Source organism: Chrysemys picta, chromosome 16 (genome assembly GCF_011386835.1).
Source record: "Chrysemys picta bellii isolate R12L10 chromosome 16, ASM1138683v2, whole genome shotgun sequence".
Lineage (NCBI taxonomy): Eukaryota > Metazoa > Chordata > Testudines > Emydidae > Chrysemys > Chrysemys picta.
In genome coordinates, this window is record NC_088806.1 from 13,027,630 (window position 1) to 13,049,935 (window position 22,306).

The 22,306-nt window shown below is 47.2% G+C and overlaps 2 protein-coding genes and 2 non-coding genes across 16 annotated transcripts in view; 3 read left to right on the forward strand and 1 right to left on the reverse strand.

The window, feature by feature from the left end:
• LOC101944363 (zinc finger protein 420-like) overlaps positions 1-6,612 on the forward strand; it is a 71,967-nt gene extending 65,355 nt beyond the window's left edge. For 8 of the 13 annotated variants that reach the window (XM_005312660.5, XM_065569414.1, XM_065569413.1 and 5 more), the window contains 2 exons: positions 49-165; positions 511-6,612. In XM_005312660.5, coding sequence (XP_005312717.3) covers positions 49-165; positions 511-1,808 — 1,415 coding nt within the window. In that variant the 3' untranslated portion in view covers positions 1,809-6,612. The remainder of the gene's footprint in view (positions 1-48; positions 166-510) is intronic. The other 5 variants (XM_065569405.1, XM_065569415.1, XM_065569406.1 and 2 more) reach the window with 4 other exon arrangements.
• Positions 1-22,306, reverse strand: part of LOC135976036 (nascent polypeptide-associated complex subunit alpha, muscle-specific form-like) — a 1,165,876-nt gene that overhangs the window by 375,645 nt on the left and 767,925 nt on the right. The gene's annotated exons all lie outside the window — the stretch shown is intronic.
• Positions 15,890-15,971, forward strand: TRNAS-UGA (transfer RNA serine (anticodon UGA)). Its single transcript has one exon. It is a non-coding gene; the product is annotated as a tRNA-Ser (tRNA).
• Positions 21,097-21,178, forward strand: TRNAS-CGA (transfer RNA serine (anticodon CGA)). Its single transcript has one exon. It is a non-coding gene; the product is annotated as a tRNA-Ser (tRNA).

Genomic DNA, 22,306 nt, shown 5'->3' on the forward strand with positions numbered 1-22,306 from the left:
AAAAGTCCCATGAATTCACCTGATCTCACTTGTCTTCTTTCCCCTTAGCAGGGTTTCCAGTTTCTAAACTTGATGTCCTCTCCCAGCTGGAAAAAGGGGAAGAGTTCTTTTCCACAAATCTCCAGGACTCAGAGGAAAGAAAGCTCCTGAGAAGCAGCTATACAGGTGAGTGAGCATTAAACCAACTCAGTGCCTGAAGAAAAGAGCTGGGATTCCCAACAAAGACCTTGTGAGCTCTCTGTGTTCATGATTGTTCCCAGCAGGTGTCATATCCTCAGGGCAGATGTTGCTGACGGTGTCCTACCCACCCTGACTAACTCCTGGCAGTATCTCCTTCCCCAAACTTCCTTCTCCTAAAGTGTTTGGCTAGGAACTGAATGCAGAATTGATCCCCTCCTCTCTCCCCTTTAAGAAAGAGTTTGGGGCAATTCAATCCCTGATTTTTTCCATTTTGAGCTGTTCTTTTGGTTTTTCCATTCCTATATCTGAGATTTTTTTTTCTCTGTCTAGCAGGTGAGGGGATGGTGAGAGAGACCATGGAGCAGAATCCTCAGCAGGAAGACGATGAAGTGGAGCCACAAGGGTCTTTATTGCAAAGATGCACAGGGAGTGTGTCCAGGAGTTGTGAGCAGGGAAAAGCCTGTGAGAGTCAGCACAGGCCAGAGAAGCAGCAGGGAAACCAGCCAATGCAGAAAGTTGGTAAATCTGTTAATTATCAGGGAACTCACAAAGGCCACAAGGAAACCACGGCCCAGCAGAGAATCCCCATGGGAGAGAGAAATAACATATGTGTTGAATGTGGGAAAAAGTTCAGTAGGCGCTCACACCTTGTTAAACATGAGAGAATCCATAAAGGGGAGAAACCCTATGAATGCTGTGAGTGTGGGAAAACCTTCCCTCAGAGCTCAGCCCTTATTAGTCATCAGAGGATCCACACTGGGGACAAGCCATATGAATGTTGTGAGTGCAGGAAAACCTTCCTTCGGCACTCTGACCTTATTAGACATCAGAGGATCCACACAGGGGAGAAACCTTATGAATGCAGTGCATGTGGGAAAACCTTCACTGAGCGCTCAAACCTTATTGACCATCAGAGAATCCACACAGGGGAAAAACCCTATAGTTGCTGTGAGTGCGGGAAAACTTTCTCTCAGAGATCAACCCTTACTAACCATCAAAGGATCCACACAGGGGAGAAACCCTATGAATGCTATGAGTGTGGGAAAATCTTTGCTCGGAGCTCAGCCTTAATTAACCATCAGAGGATCCATACAGGGGAGAAACCCTATAAATGCTGTGAGTGTGGAAAAACCTTCGCTTGGAGCTCAGCCTTAATTAACCATCAGAGGATCCACGCAGGGAAGAAACCCTATGAATGCTGTGAGTGTGGGAAAACCTTCACTGAGCACTCAAACCTTATTAAGCATCAAAGGATCCACACAGGGGAAAGACCCTATGAATGCTGTGAGTGCGGGAAAACTTTCACTGAGCGCTCAACCCTTATTAAGCATCAGAGGATCCATACAGGGGAAAGGCCCTATGAATGCAGAGAGTGTGGGAAAACCTTCCCTCAGAGCTCAGCCCTTACTAGCCATCAGAGGATCCACACTGGGGACAAACCATATAAATGCTGTGAGTGCAGGAAAACCTTCCTTCAGCACTCACACCTTATTAGACATCAGAGGATCCACGCAGGAGAGAGATCCTATGAGTGCTCTAAGTGTGGGAAATTCTTCCATCAAAGCTTAGCCTTTATTTATCATCAGAGAAGCTGCAAGAGAGAGAAATGCCATAAAAACCTTGTCTAGAGCTGAGGAAAGATTTTATTTTCCGTTTGCTAATTCCCACATAGTGAGCTTAAAAGAAGCTTTGTGTCCCCATGGGCTTTCAGTTCCCCCAGCTGAGTTATCTGCTTTTCCCTTTTGTAGCTCACCCTCCCTTGGGGGGGAATCCCACCGTCTTTTTCAGCAACTCCTTTGTCCTATGTCATGGAAGTGTGTTTCCCTCCAACTGGAATTTCAGTCAATCCCAGGTGGGGGAACCAGGAGTGACCTCAACTAGGTACATGGAGGCCTACATGGGCCTTGACTCCACTAGGATTTTCCATGGAGTTAGCTAGCTTCAATTACATATCCTAATGTAAAAACACAAGTATTTTTTCAATTAAAAAATACCCCATATATGGTGGCCAAGATAATTTAGAAAATTTCCTCAACACCTGGCATAACCTCCATCACTTTTCCTAGTCTAAACATATTTGGAGTATCACATTTATACTTTTCCTCCCACTGCAAAGAAATTGTTAGTCACCAGGTTCCCATACTAGGGACAGATTGTCTCATTCCCAGTTGTTCTCACATTACACTGGGTTGTGCTGAATGTTTTTCTACCATTTTTTCATATTAAATATATTTAAATATAACAAAGAGAAGGAGCAGGATTAGAGATGGCGGGGGGGGGGGGGAGGGAGATTTCAACCTCTGAGACACCTGAAGAAGAAATGGTGAGTTGGAGGGATTCTCACATTCTGAATTACCCCAGCAATGTTTCCTATGTTTGAGCCAGATAGAATTTATCTTCTCCACTTTCTACACCTCCCCCCTGTCATTATGTCTTATGATTCAGTGTTCTCAACCCTCTACTTGGGAATCACATTTTATTTTCTTTGATCATAAAACAGCATTTTCGAAACTGAGATGACAGTGTCACAGACCTGCAAGGGGAATTTGAATGGATGTCAAACACAGCATGATCACTGGGAGTTGGAATCCCAGTTTCCAACTGTGGGGAAAGCCTCTTCTAGGATTTTTCCTACTGAGATGAGCTTGTTTGCAGATGGAGAGGTTGAGTTTGTTTTGTTCAGTTTTCCATTATGATGATGCTAGAACTTTTGAAAATAAAGCTAGGGCTGTCAAGCGAATAAAAAAATTAATCATGATTAATCGCGCAATTAGTCGCACTGTAAATAAATGGTATTCTATTAGTCTTTAAAATATTCTTGGATGTTTTCTATATTTTCAAATATATTGATTTCAATTGCCACACAGAATACAAACTGAACAATGCTCACTTTATATTATTTTATTACAAATATTTTCACAGTAAAATAGAAAATAAATAGTATTTTTCAATTCACCTAATACAAATAATGTAGTACAATCTCTTTATCACAAAAGTTAAACTTGCAAATGTAAAATTATATACATAAAATAATTGCACTAAAAAAAACCCAATTTAAAACTTTAGAGCCAACAAGTCTACTCAGTCCTAGTTCTTGTTCAGTTTGTTTGTTTGTTTACATTTGCAGGAGGTAATGCTGCCTGCTTCTTGTTTACAATGTCACCTGAAAGTGACAACAGGTGTTTGCATGGCACTGTAGTAACTGGCGTCGCAAGATATTTATGTGCTAGATGCACTAAAGATGCATATGTCCCTTCATGCTTCAACCATCCTTCCAGAGGTCATGCATCCAGGCCAATAACGGGTTCTGCTTGATAACTATCTACAGCAGTGTGGATCAACACATATTCATTTTCATCATCAGAATCAGATGCCACCAGCAGAAAGTTGATTTTCTTTTTTGGTGGTTCAGTTCTGTAGTTTCTGCATTGAAGTGTTGCTCTTTTAAGACTTCTGAAAGCATGCTGCACACCTCATTCCTCTCAGATTTTGGAAGGCACTTCAGATTCTTAAAACTTCGGTCGAGTGCTGTAACTATCTTTAGAAATCTCACCACTGGTACCTTCTTTGCGTTTTGTCAAATCTGAAGTGAAAGTGTTCTTAAAACAAACAACATGTGCTGGGTCATCATCCAAGATTGCTGTAACATGAAATATATGGCAGAATTGGCGTAAAACAGAGCAGGAGACATACAATTCTCCCCCAATTTGTTCAGTCACAAATTTAATTTATGCATTTTTTGAATGAGCGTCATCAGCATGGAAGCATCTCATCTGGAATGGTGGCCGAAGCATGAAGGGGCATACGAATGTTTAGCATATCTGGCACATAAATATCTTGCAATGCTGGCTACAAAAGTGCCATGCAAACACCTGTTCTCACTTTCAGGTGATGTAAATAAGAAGCAGGTAGCATTATGTCCCATAAATGTAAACAAACCTGTTTGTCTTGACAATTGGCTGAACAAGAAGTAGGACTGAATGGACTTGTAGGCTCTAAAGTTTTACATTGTTTTGTTTTTTGAGTGCTTTATGTAACAAAAAAATCTACATTTGTAAGTTGCACTTTCATGATAAAGCGATTGCTCTTTAGTACTTGTATGAGGTGAATTGAAAAATAAAATTTCTTTATCATTTTTACAGTGCCAATATTTGTAATAAAAAATAAAGTGAACAGTGCACACTTTGTATTCTGCATTGTAATTGAAATCAATACATTTGAAAATATAGACAAATATCCAAAAATATTTAATAAATTTCAATTAACAGTGCGATTAATCGCGATTCGTTTTTTTGAGTTAATCGTGTGAGTTAACTGTGATTAATTGAGAGCCCTAAATAAAATTCAATAGTAATGAGTGAAGCAGGTTTGAACGGCTCAGAGGAGAATGCAATGGGAGAATCTCTTGTCTTGATTCTGAGTCATCACATTTAACCTGCTCTGGAATTTCTAGTTCTATGAAATTAGAAACTTAATTTCTAGTTATGTGAATCGTATACCTCTGTGATGGTTTGTTTGTTTGTTTGTTTGTTTGTTTGTTTTTGAGGGTCATTTGGTCATATAACCGGATGTTAGTTTGATTTGCCAGACTATAGCTTAGATTTTTGGGGGAATTTTATTGGGGAATTCGTATTTTATTTTTGCTTTTCCCCTACCCCTTCCATAGTGACATGGAGAAACTTCAAGTTCAGTTCAGTCAACAGGAGATAATACTGCAAGCTATTGGACGTGTTACTAACTGTTTTTATATCTCCCATCTGAAAAGATGAACAACAGCACACCCCAAATTGTGAAACTAACTGAAATAACTGAATACAATCACAGTGTTGTTCAATTATTTAAGGTCAATATTGTCTCAGATGATCTGGGCAGAGAATTCCACAATAAGTGACGAGGAACTGGGCAAAAGGCCCATGTATTTGTTTCCCAAGGCAGTTGTGACCCAGGCTCTTGTGACAGACTATACCCCTGTGTTCACACCCTACACATTAATGCAGTAATTTTTGTACAAGGCATGTCTTCTCGGATACCATTTAAAATTCATCATTTGCTAATCAACAATATCATGGCAAAATACACAGATCAGTGTTATATGTGAAGTAATAAAAACAAGCTGAAATCGTGCCTAATAGAATGCTACTGTGACGAAGTGGGACTGTACTTAATGTTTTCCTCAGTTTCCCCTATGCAGTTCTTAAGTATCTAGGTGGTGGGATAAGGGTGTATGGTTGCTGCAGAGCAAAGGGCCAATGTACATAAATGCCCGACACTCTGTCTCCTAGCAACTGATGGCCTGGGCCCCTCCTCTGCAAAGATGCCAGCTGAAAGTGTTGGAGACAAAGGGATCAGGTGACCTCCTGGCCTGGGAAAGAGACAAAGCCCAGAGAAGGAGGGGCTGGACGGGAGTTTGGAGCTAGCTGGGGACTGGAAGGGAGGGCAGACGGGGTCTGCCTCGCTGGGCCCCAGAATGGACCCGGCGGAGGGGTCCCGTTCGCTAGACCTACAAGCTCTGTTTTAGACCGTGTTCCTGTCATCTAATAAACCTCTGTTTTACTGGCTGGCCAAGAGTCACGTCTGAATGCGAAGTGGGGGGTGCAGAACCCTTTGGCTTCCCCAGGACCCCGCCTGGGCGGACTCGCTGTGGGAAGCGCATGGAGGGGCATATGCTGAATGCTCCCAGGAGAGACCCAGGAGGTGAAGCCGTGTGAGCTTCTTGCCCTGAAGACGGTCTGCTCCGAGGGAGAGGAGGCTCCCCAAAGTCCTGACTGGCTTTGTGGGGAGCAGTTCCAGATCATCGCCCGGGGACTCCGTGACAGCTACCCAGATAAATCTGGGGAGTGGTCAAAAACAGTTCCTCAGAGACAAAGGGCAGTTGATGCCTCAGCCAGGTGTAAAGAAGGCTGATGGACCATTACCTGCTAAGTGCCCATTCTTTGGCAGGAAAGGTGGCAGGGGCAAAAAAACCAGTATGGAGTTCCCTTCCACATAGATTGCCTGTAGCCTTGCTCCCAGCTGGAAATGCTTCTCAAAGTGGGGACAGGGCTATAAAAAGAAGGGTCAGATACCCCCCAAACATCCCTTGCTTCTCCTACCCATTGCATTCTCTGCATCTGAGATGACAAAATGACACCACCATTGAGCTTTGATGGAGGGGTCCTGACCAAAAGAGTTTGGTCAGTAAGACTACTGAAGCATCTGCTGAGAAAAATCTGCTTTGAAACTGAGATAATTTCTTAGGAATATGTTAGTAAGCATTTTATCTTTATTTTTCTTGAAACCATTTATGACTTTTATGCCTCATTTCCTGTACTCTCATAAAATCCCTCTTTGTGGTTATTAAACTTCTTTTCTGTTTTATATAAGCCAGTGTATTTAAACTGAAGTTTCTGAATCGCTATTTGAAATAATAAACTGACAGATTATTCTCTTAAAGGTTTATTGGTCTTCAAATATTGTGTGCTGTCCAGGAGAGGGCTGGGCAGTACAGGACATACATTTCTGGGGGAAATCTGGGACTGGGAGTGTGTTGGGGGGTTACCGTGCAGTATAACCAAGGTTGGGGAGAGGCAGAATGTAACCCCAGTGTGGCTGGCAGGCTACAGTTACACACACTCAGGGTGAGTCTTTCATGCTGGAAGGCTATTTGTGAGTGGCCTAGGTGGGATCTATTTCATCAAGTCATTGTAAGGCACCCAGGGTTTGAGGGCAGGGGTGACACAGCTGCTCATTAGTCTGGATTGTATCCTGGTATGTCACAGTTTTACAGGAGACCATCCCTGCCCATCCTGGCTAATAGCCATTGATGGACCTATCCTCCATGAATTTATCTAGTTGTTTTTTAACCCAGTTATAGTCTTGGCCTTCACAACATCCTCTGGCAAGGAGTTCCACAGGTTGACTGTGCGTTGTGTGAGAAAATACTTCCTTTTGTTTGTTTTAAATCTGCTGCCTATTAATTTCATTTGGTGATCCCTAGTTCTTCTGTTATGAGTAAATAACACTTCCTTATTTACTTTCTTCACACCAGTCATGATGCCTATAAACTTTTATCATATCCCCCCTTAGTCATCTCTTTTCCAAGCTGAAAAGTCCCAGTCTATTAATCTCTCCTCATACGGCAGCCATTCCATACCCCTAATCATTTTTGTTGCCCTTTTCTGAACCTGTTCCAATTCCAATATATCTTTTTTGAGATGGGGTGACCAGAACTGCATGCAGTATTAAAGATGTGGGCCTACCATGGATTTATATACAGGCAATATGATATCTGAGATACAGAAGGATGTGATGGGGTCATGGGTGGTGGGTGGAGCCCTCCTTTGGGGATGTTAGCCCCCGGCTCCACCCCCTTTGGCCCACGCCCCCCCCCACTTGGCCAGAGCCCTAAGCCCCCCCAGCTGAGTTCCCCCCTTCTCTGCAAAGCAAAGATGCATAATGTGTAACTAAATGTCCAGGGTACTTTTTAAGAATGGCAATGGATGCATGTGACAATAGATACTTTTTTTTTTTTGGCCACCCATTATTTTTATGGGAAGTGAAAACCCTTTTCCCTTTTGAGGAATCCAGCTATTGCAACTCAGCCTTTTAACCATCAAGCCAGGCTATGGAAACCCCCTCCAAACTCCTGGGTTTTCTTTCATTTTTTAGTTCTTTGGGGCTCACATCTCCAGATTGCAGGTGGTTCACAACAACCAATATGTTAAGAAAACGTTTGGGTTATGTGGGACTTTTCCAAACTGCCACTAACGCAAAGTCTGCCTCACTTGAAATGGATCGGGCCATGTTGTCTGTAATCAAGGCATACTTCACACATGATTTGCCCCGAGACTTCAGGGGAGTGACCGTAATGTGGGGTGAGCTGAAATCGTCAACCACAAAGACTAAGGTAAAAGTGGAAACCCTTTTGTACCAGCACCTGTCTAAGAAAGCTGGACATTCCAGGACCCCGAAACTGATCCCTCTGGGAAAGGAAGTCGTCACATCAACAACAGGCTGTGCCAGCCTTGACCTGTCTCCTACTACCTGAAAAAGCTTGTGAATATGGACTACTGAGCCTGCAACCACATCGCCTGAGTCCTTGACTGCACCTCTAGCTCCTACTCCATGTGAGTCCAAAGAGCTGCAGAATCACTTGTCAATTTCAATGTTATTGTTTTTCCATCTTTGTGTTTATCAACTGGGAAATATCCCAACCCTTATATTCTATTTCGGTGTTACAATGGGGCTCAGCGCGTGCATGTGTGTATGAAACCTGTCACATCCAGGCAGGAAAGGAGCTAAAAAGAATAAGCCCCAAACCTGAGTAACTCTAAAGTGCTGCCCTACAAAATGATTGAATATGTGCTCCTTGGTCTGTGAAAGTGTTCAAAGACCCTAAGCTGTCAGATATGGTAGGGTAGGCCCTGGCTGCCAGCTAGATAATAACAAGCTAGCAAAGTGATTCCAGTCTTCAACTCTGAGAAAGAAAACAATAAAAATCCCCTTTGGCCAGGGATCCTTTAACCCAAGAAAATCCTAAACCCGGCTTGGGAGGGGACATTAAATGTTCAAGAAGTCTACTTGTGTCTGAAGCAGGAGCCCTCTTGGCTGTTCTTGGGGCTTCTTTCACCATAAATCACACAGCGTCTCGCTCACACACTGCCCGTGGCTGAGATCTCCCAGGGATTTTAACTTTGCACCCCGAGGGCTCCACGGCATGTTCATTCATTCCAAAATCGTAGAAGCAGAATGACCAGGCAGAATCAACTGTCCTGGGCAACCCTTTCCCTTTGCCAGGAGGGAATCTGTCTTTCTCTCAAACAGAGCAAGCGGGAAGCTTGGATCCCATTGTGAGTCGGCCAGAGTTCAGGTGGCTGGCTCGGGGGTTTTGCTTTGGAGCATGGCCTTCCCATCTGCCCTGGCAAAAGCAGGAAGCAAAGGAAAAGTCATTCTCCTGTGAGTGACTTTTTGCCACCTCTCTCCCGAGTGTCTGTATTAAAGGGAGACCAAGAAAAGCCCACTGAATTCTCAGGAAGAAGTTAGGTGATTTCTTCCCCCTCCCAGGCCCCTAGTCTCTGCATGACCCTTTGGCTCTATGGTTAATTGCTCCCCATTGGTCTGAATTTCTTCTAATGACAAACTCTAGTTTTTCTCCCTCCAGAGTTTAGAGTCACTGGGTTTAGGATTTGATGAGTAACAGCCATTCATTTCCTTCAGTCTGCCTCACATACAGACGAGGGAGTTCTCCTTCACCACACGCCCTGTCCATGTGTCTGTCCACCCACCCTCCCTCTGTCCTTCCACTGCCAGTCTCCTTGGATCCCTTCACAGGGAGGAGGGTTTAATGCCCAGATCTGTGGGCTATAGGCTTTGAAAATCTGACTTCCATTTTAAAAACCCAAGATGAGCCAGGCAAGCCCCAGCCCCTTCTGCCCCCTCCTTGGTGGGCAGCTCAGCTGGGCCCAGAACCCTCCCGCACCTAACATCACAAACAGACTGTGGGTTTTCCTGGCATCTAGATAAGTAGACACTGACCCACTGTCCTAGGGGCCTGGTCTGAGCCTGCCAGCCCCTTTGAGAGAGGAGCTACCCCCAGATCCTTCCGGGTTTTCTGAATGTAAGGGTCACCCGGCCCAGGGGGCCAAACAGCCTGTGTCTCTGAGACGAGCTAGTCTGGGGCTGCCTGGCTGGGGAAGGAGAAATGCAGAGGGCTTACTGCAGAAGAGAGGCTGCGTGAGGAGTGTTTGTGCTCATCGCACATCCAGCAATGACCCATTGCGCTGCTAGTTGTTGGTAAGACACAGCAGCCCTTTTCTCCCGCCCAGAGACTCACACACAGAAAAGGCAGCTGGGCATTTTTCATGTCCTTTCCTATAGTTTCAAAGAGCGCAACCTGAACAAAGAGACATTGCACTATATGGAGGCGACCTGAACTTACAAAACCACTGACAGAAATTTTAGCCTGAACAGGGAAGTTAGCTGTTAAATGGGACATCAGGAAAATAGGGAAGTCGCTGCTGCTGGAGATAAACAAGTTTACACCGGTTGAGGATCTGGCCCATTTACTCCAATGGAGCCAGGTGAGTAACATTATTGTCTTTTCCCCAATACTGGCCGCAGCCCCAAACAGCTGCTGCTGCCCCTCGGTCCCAGCTGTGAGGGGTGTGACACCCTTTTATTCTGCATTGCCTGATTTCCATACATCTGAGGGACTTCAGCTGCCCTCTGTCCCAAGGGATGCTCCACGCCCAATCCAGCTCCTACCTCTCCAAGGCGCTCTTCTGCTAGGAGAGGATCATTGCAGAGGGCTGGGTCCCTGTTTGCCTGTTCTCTCTAGCTAGCATGATGCAGGCTGCCTAGACCTGGGGTGTCTGAGCACTAGAGCCCTGGAGGAGCCGCTCGTTCACCTACCCCTCATTTGGTCTCATCTTTCATTTAATCCAGTCTTTTTTCTATCCATCTGTGACAATGCGGTTCTGGTGGAACCCAACTGAGAGTGCCAACTCAGGACAAATTGCTCAAATAGGGCAGTTACAGCCCAAGGCTGGGGTTTTTTCCACCTCTAAGGCAAACCAACCAGCCAGACTAGGAGGACTTCGGTCTCACCCCCTGGCTAACCGCAAGTCTCACAAGCAATCTCCTTAGACACTCCAGTTTCCCAGTATTACCACCAGTGCCACTCGTTATGGAGACAAATGGTTATGAAAACCAATACCCCAGTAAAAGAAAAAGGTTCTCCTGATCCCAAAGGACCAAGCCCCAGACCCAGGTCAATATACAAATCAGATCTTACCCACAAATCACGCTGTTGCCAATCCTTCAGAATCTAAAATCTAAAGGTTTATTCATAAAAGGAAAAAGATAGAGATGAGAGTTAGAATTGGTTAAATGGAATCAATTACATACAGTAATGGCAAAGTTCTTGGTTCAGGCTTGCAGCAGCGATGGAATAAACTGCAGGTTCAAATCAAGTCTCTGGAATACATCCCCCGCTGGGATGGGTCCTCAGTCCTTTGTTCAAAGCTTCAGCTTGTAGCCAAGTTCCTCCAGAGGTATGAAGCAGGATTGAAGACCAGATGGAGATGAGGCATCAGCCTTATATAGTCTTTTCCAGGTGTAAGAACACCCCTTTGTTCTTACTGTGGAAAATTACAGCAAAATGGAGTCTGGGGTCACATGGGCCAGTCCCTGCATACTTTGCTGAGTTACAAGGCGTATCTGCCTTCTCTCAATGGGTCCATTGTATAGCTGATGGTCCTTAATGGGCCATCAAGCAGGCTAGGCAGAGCTAATCTCAGCTTGTCTGGGATGTCACCCAGAAGCATAGCATAAGTTTGCCATACAGACAGTATAGAGCCAATATTCATAACTTCAACTACAAAACTGATACACACATCTAGACAGCATAATCATAACCAGTAAACCATAACCTTGTCCTAGACACCCCATTTGACCCCCTTTATACAAGATTTGGGTGCCACTACAGGACTTTGGTTGCAACAATGATCTATACGGTCCCAGTTTATATCAATAACGTCACACCCCCTGCCGGGTATTAGTCACTAGGCCACACTGCCCTGTATCTGGGGGGCTGCTATATGGACTCTGGTCACTACACCACACTGCCCTGTAGCTGGGGGCTGCTATATGGACTCTGGGTGCTAGTTTGTGCTGCTCTGAACACAAGGGCCGCGGTGGTGACTCTGGCCACTAGGCCATGCTGCCCTGTACCTGAGGGCTGCCGCTTAGTGCCTTACCCCTGAATCTCATTGTGGCGAGACCCAATACAGTCCGGTCGGCTGTAACTGTGGTAGCAGCATGCCCGCTGCCCACCCCGACAAGGGACGAGGCGTGCATACACCACGGCACGTGGTGAACCTGGGCAATGACCAGGCCCTGTTGAAAGGCCTCATGGGGAGGACAGTGCTGAGAGTAGCCCCTCTTCACCCGACTTTTCCTTGCCTTCAGATCCTGGCTGAAGCTGAGAACAGCAGCTCCGGGGCTGCAGGCGGGCAGGGCGCTGGGCGCTGCTTGGCTGGCTGCTGCCACAAGGACTAAGCGGGCCGGTCAGTACCATGGGCTGCGGCTGTTCCCGGGGCCTGTAAGGGGGTCGGGGAGGGGGGCAGGGTCTGAGCAAGAGGCGGAAATTGGCAGGCGGAGCAGGAGTGTGTGTGTGAAGCAGCTGGAGGCCAGGGCAGGAGCGAGGCTGAGGGGCACAATCAGGGATGGGGGGGGACTCAGGGTAGTGACAGTGAAGCCCCGTGTCTGAGTGTTATGACCCTGTGTGGTGCTGCCATTCACCTTCTCCTGTGGTCTCATCTTTCATTGAATCCAGCATTTTTTCACCTGTCATCACCACAGAGGTGTCCCACATGCCTCAGATAAGAGTGTCCCTCCTAGAGACGCCGAGGACTGGAACTGATTTCAGCTGCTGGACAGCTCTGCTCGGTTTTTATACATTTGCACAGGAAAATGCTGAGTGTTTAAATTCATTTCAAGCCCCCCCTCCCCCCTTCAGCGAACTCCTGAACACACTGGAGATGGGTCTGGAAATTGATTTTCATTCGAAAAAGTTTTTAAAGGGGATCACTTGGATTGGAACTAGGAACTCATTACCCTGCAGGTAAATATTCAACTAGGCAGCTGTACTCTCAACAAAGAAGGCCCTGTATAGTCCAGAGCAGGAACAACTTTGAACCTGGGGGTTAGTAAACTTTATCTCTATACAAACACCACAGCTTACAAAATCCCCACCCCCGCTCTGTGTCACCAGAGCACAACAACAACTCTCCTTGGAGCACACACGGCTCCCCAGCTCCCTGCCCGTCAGCCGCTCCAGCATTGCTCCAATCCCTGAAAGGGACAGGGCACCAGTAACTAGAACCCCTTCATCCCCATAGAATTAATGCCCAAATAATTCCATTTCGACCAGAAATGCAGAGCTCCTCTGAGCGTCAGCCCTGTTCCTGTGTAGCTCCCCAGCAGTGAGTGTGGCCTATAATGCAGAGGCCACATTTTTATAGTTTGAGCATTTGTGGTTCTCTATTGTCTCTCATATGGCAGACCTGGTTTTCATTCATGGCCAGTGAAGAGTTGAGTATTATTGTCCAATGTAGAAGTTACAGAATTTAAACTAGGAAGAAGGGTCAATTTTCCCATCATTTCACCCCTTTACACCCAAACACACTGACTTTCTGAATGACCCGTCCTCGTTCAACCAGAAGATGTTGGGAGGGATGTAGGAGTCACTGGGGGAATTCTCTGGGCTTTGTTACGAATCGGGACAGAGCGAATGTACATAGTGATCTAGTCTGGCTGTAAAATCTATGAACCAACACCAAATACGGTGTTAAATTAATTCTCAAAATGGCTGTTCCCCATCCAGACCCCAGCAAAGGGCTCTCCAAGGAAGGAGGCTGTTCAGGAAGGAAAGAAGGAAGATGTCCTCCTCTCCCTGGAGGAATTGGGCTCTGTGCTTTGGACAGGAAGGAGGGGAAGGAAATGGCCACACGAGGGCACCTGAACCGGAACGATGTCACTAAGAAATGAAACACAACAGGCTGCTTCTGTGCACATTGATTCTGGACAGTGAAGGACCCTGACTCCTGTATCATGAAAAGCCAAAACGCTGTTTCTTTCTACGGCAGGGAAGAGCAGGAGAGAAGAGTTGCAATAACTGCTGCCCGGTTACTGGTGAATTCTTTCATATTATAAAGAAAATTGTAACAAAATTCATCTGAACTTGAGCTGCCTGTTATTAAAAGCTGGTTCCCCAGTTCAGTTCCAACAGCTCTGCTAGAAACATCCCCAGGTCCCTGCTCACCCCAGCGGGAGCAAAAGAGAAACCCCCAGTGGGTGCTGCCCTTAGCCCCAGGATGCTGTCGCGGGGGTGGGGGAGGGGACTGATTGTTCAGTGCTGAGGAGGGAGCCAGTATAGGCCTCTGGTGTCTGCTCCTAGCGTCTGCCCAGCTCAGTCTGTCCTCTGCCTCCGCTGCTGCCCCCTCCACGCTCCAGAGTCAAACCTGCAGGGCCCCCAGGGGACAGAGGCTGGGGCAGGGCAGCAGCCTGGGTTGGGCTGGGGAGATGCTGGGAGGTCTCGTTCCCCCACAACTGGCCTGGCTCCCTTCTCAACAGCAAACCAATCAATTCCACCCCCCTCCCCGGAAACATCAGCCTGGAGCTAAGGGCAGCACGGGACGACTCCCTTTAGTTCCCACCAAGGCATGAGGGAACCCAGGGCGTTTCTGACTTGGGGAAACCAGCCGTTAATAACAGGCAGTTCAAGTTGAAGCTAAGTGTTTTTAACACTTTTTACAACACTAAATAAGCCTTGAATCCTAGAGTCACCATCCATTAAATTGCTTCAGCCTGGTAGTTTCCCGAGTGCAAAACTAAACATCTCTTCAAACACAAGGGAGTGGAGATCAGTCAATGTTCAGAGTCATCCCACATAAAAGAACCATGTTGTGGTTCATGCTGGCTCCATCCTGTGCCCATCGCCTTTCCCTCCTCTCCCTTAAAAGTTTTGGTATTTTCCATAGAAACTTTCTTCCCTCAAGAGAGACCTGGGAACCAGGGCTGCCAGACAAACACCTTTAAGAGGAGGAATCCCTCTCCCTGTCAAAAAATGATCTCCCTCTTTCAGTTCAGTGGCAGCCTGAATTGTTCCTTATCCCGGCAGAGCCGGAGGATTGAAAACAGCAAAATCAAACCCCTTTGTAGCTCGCAGGAATGAACACAAACACTCCCTGGTATCTGAGGAGATGTTTAGTTTTACCCTTGGTCAACTACAAGGCCAAAGGGAAAGGTGGTGGTGCCAGAGTGAAACACGACACATCATAGTTATGCCCATAGTGACTGCAAAATCGTTGTATATATTTCTTATTATCATCAGTGTATTGTTTTCTCTGGAGTTTTGACCTTGACCAAGAAATTTCTATCTTGATAAAATAATCGACTACCCCTGGTGAAGGCAATGGACTTGACACCCACTAGGGTGTCCCTACACAGGTACAAGTACTAACAACAATGGCTGTCTTTTAGACGTAGTTTTTAATCAGGGCAATAAATTGATACAAACCCATTACATCATTTCTCAGCCCGAGTCCTTCACCCACATTCCTTAGGGCATTGGGCCACCATGTGGACGTTTCATTTCCCACCTCAATTTCACACAGAGACACAATTTCCTTTGCACAGATTCATGAACAGCAAAACCTCCCTGTGTCTCTGGTCTGAGCCAGGGTGTTCAATTCCAGTGAACCTTCTCTCCTGCAATGGCGATGGTCAGACAGAGGGGACGTGGCACCTGCATCCCTGACAGGGAGATATTGGCTCGGCTCTTTCTTTCTGCTGCTGTTGTTAGTCCATGAAACATCAAGGGTGGAATGCAAGGCTGAGTTCACTCACCAACCCCCTGAAATATTTCAGTGCCCCAGAGAAATCCTGCCCCCTGCTATTGGGATGCTGGGCTGGAGATTTGAATGGAAAAGGGACTGTCTGAATTGTCACCCTGGGGAATGAAGAACAATCTACAGCAATGTCGTTAACACAAACACACTCTATCCTCCTCCAGCCGGAAGGGAAATGGGCAGGAATTCTCGCTGTTCAGCCAAGGACACACTTACACTGACGCGCAGCCATGAGTGTGCTGAGGAAGCTGGTCTGAGCAATTTGAAATGACAATTCAGTGACAGCAGAATCATCATGTAGTAAAAGAGCTGTACGTCAAGTAGTTGTGGCCGAGTGGTTAAGGCGATGGACTTGAAATCCATTGGGGTTGCCCCGCGCAGGTTCAAATCCTGCCAACTACGGAAGCACTAGACTGTTATCATTATTGTAGTCTTAGTGCCTGAGCAGCCACAGTGCAAACTGGAGCCAGATCTAGTTTCACTCTCTCTACATTTAAAATGCTGCTGTGACACTGCGATAACACTTTTGAGTAGACAGTCTGGAGGGGTTTTCCCATCCCTGTAATAGCTGCACTGACAGAACAATTCTCCCTTTTATTTAGCACTATCTAACCAGGTCTTAGGTCACCTTAACTCTACTGGTTGGGGTGTGTGTGGATTTTTCACACCTGGAGAGACGTCGCTCTGCCAGTGAAGTGCCCAGCGTACACCAGCCCTTAGATCCCCCTGGTATTTCAATGCAGGCACTGACCTGTGCGAGGAAAACATCAGCTCACAAACACAGAGACTGAATTCCCCACATTTAATCTCTCTGCACTTTCCAGAAAGTCACAAAATTCAATTCATTCTTGCTAGGACAGAGAAAAAATAAGAGACACTAATTTTTAGGCTTGAATAAATAAAGTTATGGGTTTAATTAATATAGTAAAAATTAGGGCTGTCAATTAATCGCAGTTAATTCAAATCTACGATCATAAATTCAAATCTACGCTCATAAGCAAAACCCCCACCCCAGAGTACGCTGGGCAGTGTCCTTCACCTCAGTTTCTCACCTTGCCGTGTGACAGGCCAATCCAATGTTCCTTTAACAGACCCCGTTGCTCTCCTTCCACCGACCCCCACTCCCCTTGGGCAGCAAAGCCCCAGAGGTGGGGGAAGGAGGGGAAGGCATCGAGCAATACCTCAGCTTCTGCTGCTGCCCCTCCCTCAATGGGCTCTCGGTTTCCCCTGTTCACTCTGCGTCGCTGCCGCTCCACTGCATTGTCCTTCACCCTGGTGCTGAGAGCTCCTGTGTCGCCACTTCCCCTGCTGCCACCTGCCTGTCTCCTGCAGCCTCTGCGTGACCACGTAGTGGGGGAACCTCGCTGCAAGTGCAGACTGGGCAGCCTCTTTCATTGCAACACCATGGGTGGGGCGCGAACCGCGAGCTGGGGGAGACTAACCCCCTGCCCCGCCCCTTCCACCAGAGGCCCCGCCCCTTCTGCAAACCCCACTGGAGCCTAGAGCCTCCCCCCAAACTGCAGCACCCAGCTCCCGCCCCAGGCTAGTGCCCGAGCTCCATCGCGCCCAGCCCCAGAGTGGGCTGCGTAGCCCCAGCCACCTCAGCCCCGGAGCCCCAGGAGGGCGGGTTACGCAGCCCCGACTCGACCTGCCATTGACTCGCGTGGCTCTGCGCTCCGTCAGCTGGGGTGGGCCAGGCTGCGGACGTGACTCGGGCTTGGGCAGCATGGCCGCACTTCCCTGACAAGGCATGAGTCAGGCCAAGAGCTTTGTGAGGTGAGGTGGGGGGTGCAGGGGACAGCACAGGGGGTGAGACCATAGTTTGGGTGCCTGTGGCCCCCACAGTTTTAGGGGGGCCACAGCTCCTGCCCACAAGGATGACAAAGATTAGCAGGCTATTGTTTTAAACTACTCGGCCACTTTGTGTGGTGGGCTTGTTGTAACTTAACTGTTTCTAAGGTCTCTGCTGTCTGTAACCTTCTCCCTAGTTAATTGGCTGACTGGGGATGGTGGGGGGATGGTTTGGCTTTTGAAAAAACCTTTCTCTGTGGTATGATAAAGGAGTAAGTGACAATAGAAACCCCCACATCATTCTTGGTGCACGGAGCCGGGTTTGCTGTTCCGATTCTGTATTTCACCAATGTCCAGGTCTGGGAATGTCCAACCAGGGCAATTCTAATGGGAAGATGGACGCAGGGCACTTAACCTGCACAGACGTCCTATGGAGGTGGGGTGGGAATTAATAATATTTTGAGGATCTTTGGAGAAAAACGGCTTTACTGACAAGGTTTGTCTCTATTCCTATTTCACCTTGTAGTGTTGTGTCGAGGAATCACTATTTGTTTTTCGATTCTATTAATTAAACTCTAAACATTATTTAATCAATTGTAAACATTAGTGTGACTTGAATTTCCCCTCTTCTAGCCAGAATGAACTGAACTTTATGACTTTCTGGGAAGGGCAGAGATAGTAAATTGGGGGATTTCAATGGCTGCATTTGTGGCTGGCTGTTTTACACTCACATCTCAGTGCACAGAGTGAAATACTAAGGCAATGTCTGTACTACAGAATTATGTCAACTGAACGTACACAGTTATTACACCGCTTGGGTGCCTGCACACTTGGCTCCTTGTGCTAAACAACCAGTGGGGCCCCTTGATGATCGAGATACAAAAGGAGCGCTTAAAGACGATAAAGCCATTGCGGAGAAACTAAATGGATTCTTTACTTCAGTCTTCACGGCTGAGGATGTTAGGGAGATTCCCAAACCTGCGCCGGCTTTTGTAGGTGACAAATCTGAGGAACGGTCACAGATTGAAGTGTCACTAGAGGAGGTTTTGGAATTAATTGATAAACTTAACATTGACAAGTCACTGGGACCAGATGGCATTCACCCAAGAGTTCTGAAAGGACTCAAATGTGAAGTTGTGGAACTATTAACTAAGGTTTGTAACCTGTCCTTTAAATCGGCTTCTGTACCCAACGATTGGAAGTTAGCTAATGTAATGCCAATATTTAAAAAGGACTCTAGAGGTGATCCCGGCAATTACAGACCGGTCTAATGTCGGTACCAGGCAAATTAGTCGAAACAATAGTTAAGAATAAAATTGTCAGACACATAGGAAAACATAAACTGTTGAGCAATAGTCAACATGGTTTCTGTAAAGGAAAATCGTGTCTTATTAATCTACTAGAGTTCTTTGAAGGGGTCAACAAACATGTGGACAAGGGGGATCCAGTCGACATAGTGTACTTAGATTTCAGAAAGCCTTTGACAAGGTCCCTCACCAAAGGCTCTTAAGTAAAGTAAGTTGTCATGGGATAAAAGATCCTTTCATGGACTGAGAACTGGTTAAAAGACCGGGAACAAAGGGTAGGAATTACTGGTAAATTCTCAGAATGAAGAGGGGTAACTAGTGGTGTTCCCCAAGGATCAGTCCTCGGACCAATCCTATTCAACTTATTTATAAATGATCTGGAGAAGGGGGTAAACAATGAGGTGGCAAAGTTTGCAGATGATACTAAACTGCTCAAGATAGTTAAGACCAAAGCAGACTGTGATGAACTTCAAAAAGATCTTACAAAACTACGTGATTGGGCAACAAAATGGCAAATGAAATTTAATGTGGATAAATGTAAAGTAATGCACATTGGAAAAAATAACCCCAACTATACATACAATATGATGGGGGCTAATTTAGCTGCAAGTCAGGAAAAAGATCTTGGAGTCATCGTGGATAGTTCTCTGAAGATGTCTGCGCAGTGTGCAGAGGCGGTCAAAAAAGCAAACAGGATGTTAGGGATCATTAAAATGGGGATAGAGAATAAGACTGAGAATATATTATTGCCCTTATATAAATCGATGGTACGCCCACATCTTGAATACTGCGTACAGATGTGGTCTCCTCATCTAAAAAAAGATATACTGGCACTAGAAAAGGTTCAGAGAAGGGCAACTAAAATGATTAGGGGTTTGGAACGGGTCCCATATGAGGAGAGATTAAAGAGGCTAGGACTCTTCAGCTTGGAAAAGAGGAGACTAAGGGGGGATATGATAGAGGTATATACAATCATGAGTGATGTGGAGAAAGTGGATAAGGAAAAGTTATTTACTTATTCCCATAATACAAGAAATAGGGGTCACCAAATGAAATTAATAAGCAGCAGGTTTAAAACAAATACAAGGAAGTTCTTCTTCATGCAGCTCACAGTCAACTTGTGGAACTCCTTGCCTGAGGAGGTTGTGAAGGCTAGGACTATAACAGTGTTTAAAAGAGAACTGGATAAATTCATGGTGGTGAAGTCCATTAATAGCTATTAGCCAGGATGGGTAAGGAATGGTGTCCGTAGCCTCTGTTTGTCAGAGGATGGAGAAGGATGGCAGGAGAGAGATCACTTGATCATTGCCTGTTGGTCCACTCCCTCTGGGGCACCTGGCATTGGCCACTGTCGGTAGACAGGATACTGGGCTGGATGGACATTTGATCTGACCCGGTATGGCTGTTCTTATGTTCTTATGTTGTGTCAGCAATGCGCTTCCTGGGTCATCTGCCACGAGATCCAGCTAGGTCGGGGTTGTCCTGGGCTCTGTGGGGGGAGGGCTCAGCTGGGAGAAGGGGCAGACTAGGGGAGTTTGTCTCTGATAGATAAGGTCTCTGATATATATAAGCAGGAAGCTGTAGGTCACGTGCTGGGGGTGACAGTGGGGTTTGAGCTGGGGCAGCAGCAGCAGGGGAGCATGTGGCGGGGGCGGGGGGTTCACTTGGTAAAAATGAACCTGCCAAACCTCTCCCTCTGCTGGAGCAAAAGCCTCATTTATCTCCTCAACTCCCCTCCATGAAAATCTCCACCCCTCCCCCGGCGCTGAGACACCCCCTCACTCCCATGGAGATTTGTAATTGTTCTAACTCTTCCTTGGCCTTGTCCAAACAGTTTCCCCAGAAAAATTATCCAGGACATTTCAAATGAGAAAAAAGAAAACAAACCAAGTGAAAACCAGAGAAACCCCCACCCCACACAGTTTGGGACTGAATTTTTCTATTGAAATTTGGAGACAATAAAACTCATCCCTCTGTTGGCCAGAAACCAAAGCTAGACCTCCCCCGCTGTGTCTGTGACTTCTGCTACCGAACCACCAATGTGCTAACTCCTCTTGGGAGACATTTTGCTGCACAATACTGCAGCTATTCCAGTTATTGACTCCAGGAAACATTTTCCTTAGTCTGATTCCATGTGTCACCGGTTTCTCTAGCAAAGGTCAGTCCCTGGCCCTGTGGTCCAGACATCCACATTTACATCAAGCTTCCAGTTCAAAATCATTTCCCATTCCTGCTCTGTGGCAGGGGAGACTTTTCAAAGCGCTCTCAGTGCCACTGCACATGGTTAAGCAAAGAGAACAAACCCCAAATCCCCCCTGTGCTTTGGGAGCCAGGTTTGCTGTGTGAATTCTGGATTTCAGATGATTTCAAGCCTGGGCATTGTGATTATTTACCAGTTTCTCTGGCATTGGGGCATTATTGTGCTCACAGCTGTGATGGCCGAGTGGTTAAGGCGTTGGAGTCGAAATCCAATAGGGTTCCCCTGCGCAGGTTCAAATCCTGCTCACAGCGAGGCCTGTGTTTTAGCCAGTCTCTAACCTGGGCAATTCCTCTGTACAAACCCCTGAAACACTTTCAGTTCTGCCAGTGATCAGCTGTTCAGTGGTGTGCAGGAGGCACTGGCAGAGGAGCGGGATGGGAAGAGGTGGGGGAGGGAGAGGAATGGGGCAGGAAGGGGCAGGGCCTGAAGAGACAGGACAGGGGTGGGAGCTTGGGGGAAAGGGTGAGTGGGGGCAGAGTCTGGGGTGGAAAGTTGGGGATCTGTCCTGGGCCCTGCACCCCCTAGGGACGGCCCTGAGGGGAAGCAGTGACTATTACAGTGACAATAAAACAGACCAGCATTGCGGGGCAGACTGCAGGAGATCAGGACTCACCAGGTCTCTTCTCTCCACCAAGGTGAGCCAGACACTGCTCTCTCCTGGCTCTCATTCTAGCGGCTGGATAAGGAGCGATTTCCCCACAGGAAGTGCATTGAGTGCCCCTGTGGTGCTGGAGAGGGGGCTGGCGCTGGCGCTGGCGCTGCTGCTAGCTATGGGGGCTGGCAGGGGGGTTGATGTCTGCACAGACTCTCAGCTGCCAAGCCAGAGTGGGCACTTGGAACCGTACCAGACTGGCTCAGTGAAGGCGGGAGGTGGACAGACCAATACAGACGCTCTCCAGGGGCAGCATCCGCCCATGCAGCCAGGCAATGAGCATTTCCCACAGCCTGGAGCAGACGGGGAGGCGGCAGCTGCTGTTCCAGCTCCTCGGGGACAGGCCCTGTCAGCCAACGGACACTTCGCACTCAGCCACAGCTAAGGGCGTCCGGTTCCTCTGGTGGGGGTGTGGAGTAGCCGTTCCTTTTCCTGTTCGCACTGCTCTGCGGTGTGAAAATCGGGGAGGGGAGGCAGAAGCCCCACTTCCCTCCCTAAATGACGCCCAGTGGGGGAAGCCAGGACAACAGGGTGGGGCGGCAAGTGGTGGTCAGACTCTGGCCACCAGGGTCAAGCTTAGATCAGGGTCCAGCTCAACTTCTTCCCTGCGCCACTGGCCCCCATTCCCCTTCCACCACCAGGTAACCCGGGAGCTAAGGCAGGAACGGGGCGAGGAAGCAAGTCAAGCTGAGCAAGGCAGGCAAAAGCCAGTCTTGTCTTCCTGTGC